At 39.3% G+C, this 7,036-nt stretch overlaps 1 protein-coding gene across 1 annotated transcript; it reads left to right on the forward strand.

Moving 5' to 3' along the window:
* The first annotated feature begins 2,401 nt into the window (after window positions 1–2,401).
* LOC149207221 (uncharacterized) lies at window positions 2,402–2,869 on the forward strand. Its single transcript, XM_089397968.1, has one exon. It carries the CDS (start codon window positions 2,402–2,404, stop codon window positions 2,867–2,869), a length of 468 nt encoding a protein of 155 aa, XP_089254094.1.
* The last annotated feature ends 4,167 nt before the right edge of the window (window positions 2,870–7,036 follow it).

The following is a 7,036-nucleotide window of genomic DNA, read 5'->3' on the forward strand; positions in this document are numbered from 1 at the left end:
ATTCAGAGAGTAGTTGCAGCATTGACATGGACCTTCAGTATCTTCTTGATGCCAACGACGAGGAGCAAGAGCAAGGATTTATTCTTCCCAGTTGGCAGCATGACATTATTGGAAACGACAGCTTCTCATTAGGCAGTGAAGTTGGGGAATTTTTTTCGACTGAGATGGAGACTGCACAGCTTTTGGAACTCTGCATGTCTGATTGCTGGTTTGGTGGAGGAGGAGGAAGCATTGAGGCTTCCACACATGAAGACTGGTTTGTTGAATCTCTCAGCGGTGATTTTTTAACCGACTGCTGTGATCATGAGATGAAAATCGCTAGCTAGGACCAGGGCGTGGAACAGAAAGATAACGTTATGTAGCGTAGCATAATTTTAACCACACAATGTATCATTTTGTTCACGTTTACATTGTTTATGAGCAAGCCTGAGGTTTCTTTGAACTGCTGCTAGTGGTGGTGGTGGTGGTGCTCTTCGGGGGCTGTCTCGTTGCCACGACCTTGGCCAAAGTAGACTGGAAATTCGCCTGCTGGAAATCAGTGCATATCCAGGGAATCAAAGACCCTGTCAAGGAAGAGAGGAGTTACAACAGAAGGCAGAGAATAATGTCAGATATTTGCAGCGTCTAAACAGTGGCAGCGTTTAATGGGTAGCGACTGTGGAGGGGCAGTGGACAGACTGACCACGCAGAGGTTCTTGAATCATTTCAGTTTCCATATTAGATAACCATTGTATCTGCCCGTCGGACCCCTGATAGACAGAGGTGGCAGCGAATCTCAGACAACGGTTATGTCAGAGAGCATAGAGCGTAGGAAAGAATATGGCGCAGAATGAGGAATAAAACGCTCAATAAGGTGGCAATTCTGATCAATTCTGATTAGTAGAAAGACAGAATTGACATGTAGGTAGAGACCACAAAACAAGTGGCTCAAATATGATCAGGGCCAGAATTCGCCCGCTCTGATACCATGTTAAACTCACATGGACAACAAGATAGATATAAAAGATAAAACATGCAATTCAATTTTTATTAACAAGAGATTTACATTTATAGTACATTATGTGACTCTTGGGTTTCAGATCCCAAGGTCTCTTGGACTGCTTTGGTCTATTCGGCTTCCACACTAACCCATTTAGGATTAGGTGTCCAACATTTTAGAATAAAAAATAAAAAATAAATTTAAATTTAATTTTTTGAGTTAAAAAAATAAAAATAAAAAAAATTGTTAATTTTACTCCATACTAATAATAACAATTAGTGATAACCCCTCTATATATACCCCCGTGTTTAACCATCCGATTACGCAACCTCCAATAATAGGATTGCGTTGAATGATCTCTTGTCCAAAAGTCCGACATCTATCTAATCTTTGTCACATGTAAAACGGCAAGTTGTGATTGATCGACTTTTTCAGAGGAATATCCTGAGGTAACGAATGTTCAAAGTGTTTTTCCTATGTGAATGATTTAGAATTAAATTATAGAATAATTAAGGAAAGCAAAATAACGTTGCCAGCGATTATGAAGCGCGCTAGAGGGTGGGCAGAGTCAAATGCATATTTGAATAGGCCTGCTTATACTTCCATCGGTAATTAATGGAGTGCATGATAAAAAGCTGTGAGATATGGATATGTGAGAGTAATATAGGATTGGTTTCATTTTAATTTTAGATAGAAAAAATTATCATAATTTAGTTGTGAAATGAGTTTTGGGATAATTATTATTATTTGTAATTTTCAAATGTAAATTAACTTAAGTTTATGTATAACAGTGGGACAGTATTATGATATCAATCAGGGGCTCTGGAATATGCAATTCTGAAGGAAAGGATCATCTTACATGGAGAGGTGTAAAGAGATGGGACGAATTAAAAGTCAAAGACATTTATTTAGTTCTGACAAGGTCTATTCCGCTCCCTTTTCAGCACATCTTTCCCACAACTTTGTGGAATACTGGGGTGCCCAACAAAATCATACATTTCTCCTGGCTCGTATTTCATAACAAAATCCTAACCTGGGAGAATCTCCAAAAAAGGAATTGGTCAGGTCCTAGTATATGCCTCTTTGTAAAAATGGGGAAGATAGCAGCAATCATATTTTTCTTACTTGCAGATATACTTATCAGTTATGGAAGGAACTTGCAGATTTCTTTGATATTCGTCTGGTGGATCACTCAGATGTCCAAGTGGCCATAAGCTGGTGGAGCTCGCAGAAAGTCTCTCACAGATCTATTCCCCTCTTGCTCTTCTGGACAGTATGGAAGAAAAGGAACAATGCCATATTCCGAGATGGGAAAGATACAAATTTGCCTCTGTTAGTACAGATCACTTCAATGTATTATTCCATTCCTAAAAAGTTGTCTTCAGGCAAATCTAACATTCCAGGAACCATTCAATGCGGTTGATGGGTTATCCAAGGGCATTTTTTGATGGAGCTGCACAAAGAGGCATGTGTGCATGTGGTGTATTTATATCGATGTCCGAAGATCTTCATTACTCCATATTTTGGAATGGTGGTCGTGGTACAAACAATAAGGCCGAGGCAATGGCCTTGGTGGGCCTTCTTCAGATCTGCTCTTTCCTGAATATTCAATCGCTGCAGATATATGGGGATTCCAATAACATAATAGGATTGGCTTCAGGGAAGCTAATAAACAAGAATCCCATACTCATTGGATGGATTAATAGGATAAAAATGCTATGGAACAGTAATCCGACTTTCACAATCAGCCATGTGGACAGGTCTCTGAATTCTCAGGCAGACAACTTGTCAAAGAAGGGCCTTGCAATAGATCCTGGTATATGGAAAATGGAGGTACAAATACAAGACTCAATATATCTGATAGAAGATTTCACCCTTCCAGGTACCTAGCTTTCTACTGGTTTCTGCTTTCTCTTGAATCATCGCCTTCTGCTTTCACATATAGGTACGTTGTTTATCCCATGACCCATATGAGTGTTGGGACCGGTATATATATGTGTTTTTGGCTCCTCGCTATCTGTCTATCTTTCTGATCCAAATTTTGATACAGAGACTTTTGTTTCCTATGCTTCTATGATGGTCCTGATCGGTTTTTATCTTATCAGCAAAATATTCCAGCTACAGAAATATGTTATTGCTCTTTATAGCACCTCTCTTATGTAAATATCTTTTATATTAATATAAATCATGTTTTTTTTGTACTGGGAAAAAAAAAAAAAAAACCTTATTATTGTTATTCAAGAAGAAAGAATTATATCATTTGGAATTATTTGTTGGTGGTGGGTAATGTGGTAGCTTTCACTCTTGTCAAATGATTTGAGTCTATGGCTTTTACACTGTTTCATCACATCCAATGAAAATGCGCTCAAAGCTGTTTTAAGACACACTTCATTGAAAAAAAGAAAATGATTTTAATGTTATCATTGAAATTTTATTATTATTATTTTTAATTATAATTTTAGATTTTATAAAAAAAAATAAGAATCATATTATTTGGAATTATCATTTTCGTTATTCAAGAAGAACCATATCATTTGGAATAATTTGTTGGTGGTGGGTAATGTGGTATCCTTCACCCTTGTTAAATGATTTGAGTCTATGGTTTTTACATTGTTTCATTACATCTAATGAAAACACGCTCAAAGTTGTTTTAAGACACTCCATTAAAAACAAGAAGATGATTTTAATGTTATTATTATTATTATTTTAATTATAATTTTAGATTTTATAAAAAAAATTATTTAGAGAAAAATTATATAACTTTAAATATTTTTATAATAATTATGATAACATTTAATAATTAAATATATTATTTCCATTTGGAGGCGGCGATCTTTTCCCCTCTGCCCTGCACCAAGTCCCAGCCTAGAATACTCAAGGAATGGAGGTTGATAACATGCAACCTTATTCTATAATAGCAACAGAAGCAACTGAAGGATTAAGTGAATCTCAGCACCTGGAAGAGGAACCAGAAAGCATAGATATTGGGGATCTGGACATTCTTGGCCTTGAGCAGGCATGGAAAACAAAAAATTATGACAAAATCCCAAAGAGACAACTGGAGAATCTGGAAGTGATCCTCTCACGAGCACAAAGGCAAAAATCCCTAGGCATTCAGACCGGAAGCCTTTGGGATGGGAAACATGTCACCAAAGATAAAAAAAAGTGTGGAAGGAAAACAGATCCCTAACGAACAATCCGCATCGGGGAAATGCTGGTGGAATCAGGAAGATACTCCAAGCTTACAAAGTATTACAACTCCCTCCCCAACATTCCTTAATGAAGTTAATATCTTGGAATATCAGAGGGCTCAATGGTCCCGGGAAAGGTAGACTGATTAAAAATATGATACAGCAAGAGAAGCCACAAATCCTATTCTTGCAAGAAACCAAATGCAATTCTACCTCTCTGGAACGAATTGCAGCAAAAGCCTGGCCAGGATGTCTCACAGCTGCAGTGGATGCCTCTGGTGCCTCAGGAGGCCTAGCAATCATTTGGGACACTCGTACCATTACGCTCAACAACATCCACGCTAACAAGCATTTTATTCAAGCCACTTTTCACATCACAGGGACCAGCGTACATGGTCATTTAACCAATGTGTATTTTCCCTAGGAGGCTATGTACAAGATAGAAATTTTAAATACCCTATCTGTAATCAATACTAAAAGAATTCATCCACTATGGATCACTGGGGGCGACTTCAATATGATAACCAAGCTGGAAGAAAAACGGGGAGGCAGGAACAGACTGGACAAGGAAAGTAATCATCTAAAAGAATTCATTCAAAACAACTGGCTCATCGACATGCCTTTCAACAATGGACTTTATACCTAGAATAATAAAAGAGCAGGTTCGCATCAGATTGCCTCTCGTCTGGACAGATTCTTACTCTTAGAGAACGCAATCCATCTAGAAGGAGACCTCTCAGCTTCAATTTTGCTGCTCTCAGGGTCAGACCACTAGCCAATCTCTCTTCAATGGTCTCGTCCTAGCAATACAACCCACAGGCCATTTCGCTTTGAGGATTTCTGGATGTCTCATCCGGATTTCATCAACCTAATAAACTCAGAATGGAATAACTTCTCTCCTCCAAATGGTACAAAAATGTTTCAATTTCAGCAGAAGCTTAAACACCTCAAGAGTAAGATCAAACAATGGAACCATTCTTCTTTTGGCAACATTTTCCAGGCTCAACTTGCCCTCAATCAATATATGAAACGACTACAGCAAAGGATTATTATAGAAGGCAGAACATATGACTTGTTAGAACAAGAAAAGTATCTTGAGTCTCAGATATCACAGAGGTTAAAACAGGAAGAAACGCTCTGGAGGCAAAAATCGAGAATAATATGGCTTAAGGAAGGAGAAAAAAACACAAATTTTTTTCACCGAACTACTATCCAAAAAAGAATGAATAACAACATCACTCATACTCAAAATGAGGAGGGAGTAAAGGTGGAAACACATGAAGAAATAAAACACGAATTCCTCAACTACTTCAAGTAGGCTCATCAAGAGCCATAGATTGACAGATCGCAAGCCATAGAAAAAATTACTAGGAATATTCCTAAAGTCATTATCGAGGAGCACAACCAACTCCTTCTCAGGCCGGTCGACTTACAGGAGGTGGAAACTGCTGTTCATCAATTGAAAGAGGGGAAGGCGCCTGGTCCTGACGGTTTTACTTCAAATTTTTTCCACAATTTCTAGGAGCTGATAAAAATGGAAGTCTGGTAGGTAGTTGAGGAATTGAGAACTTTGAGATGGATGCTTCCAGCCATGAATGCCACATTCATCGCCCTTATTCCCAAGGAAGCTCAACCCAGTACCCCTGACAAATATCGGCCTATCGCCCTGTGCAACGTAATCTACAAGATTGTCTCCAAAATCATTGCTTCTAGACTCAAATCGCTGCTCCCACTTCTCATTTCGCCTGAGAAATCTAGATATGTGGAAGGTAGGCAGATTACGGATGGCATCATCCTTACTCATGAAATCATCCACTCCCTGAAGCACTCCAAAAAGTCAGGTATGCTCCTTAAAATAGATCTTTCAAAAGAATTTGATAGCTTTAGCTGGCTATATATTCAAAAATCTTTAATTTCTTTTGGTTTCGCTCTCCCCTGGGTAAGATGGGTAATGAGTCTCATATCTTCCTCCTTCTTCTCTGTTCTAATCAATGGTATCCCCTCCTCCCCTTTCCATCCCTCCTGAGGAATCAGACAGGGAGACCCTCTCTCCCCCTTCCTCTTCGTTATTATGGCAGAAGGTCTTGGCCGCAGTATTAAAAAGGCACAACAATCCCAGCATCTAAGAGGATTGTCCTTTCATAATACCCCTGCTTTCACCCACCAACAATTTGTGGATGACAACATGCTTTTTGGTCATCCTTCAGTCCAGGAAGCATGTCAATTCAAATCGATACTGACAGATTTTTCGGAAGCCTCTGGCGCAAGAATAAATAAAGCCAAATCCCAAATTTTCTTTTTTCATACCCCTGCTATTACCCAAGCTTCCATAGCCCGCATTCTTGGATTCTCTATTGCTGTCCTCCCTTCCAAATATCTAGGAGCTCCCATGACTGACTCTGCCATGAAGCACTCATCTTGGAGGATTCTTTTAGAAAAACTGGAGGCTCGCCTCTCCTCCTGGACTCACAGGGCCCTCAATATGGCAAGTTGTCTAGTCTTAATTAAAGCTGTCCTCCAATCAATGCCGCTGTATCTCTTCTCGATCCTGGCTACTCCCAAATGGGTTCTCAAAGAAATCAAACATATCCAACGCTCTTTCTTGTGGGGCAATTCAGGTCAACTCCGCAAATGGGCTCTGGTCAAATGGGACACAGTTTGCCTTCCAAAATGTGTTGGTGGAACTGGACTGCGGGATCCTTATCATAGCAATGAGGTCATGGGTGCTCGCATTTGGTAGAAATGGCTTACTTCACCATTCACCCCCTGGGCCACCCTCTAGACTACAAAATATGCCAGTAATCGCCCTACAGAAGAACTAATCCAAATATCAGAAGTTAGCCCGGGCTCTCTAATCTGGAATGCG

The sequence above is a fragment of the Pinus tabuliformis genome, chromosome 1_2, assembly GCF_031772625.1.
Source record: "Pinus tabuliformis cultivar Carrire ecotype Pingquan chromosome 1_2, CPIR1, whole genome shotgun sequence".
NCBI classification, from domain to species: domain Eukaryota; kingdom Viridiplantae; phylum Streptophyta; class Pinopsida; order Pinales; family Pinaceae; genus Pinus; species Pinus tabuliformis.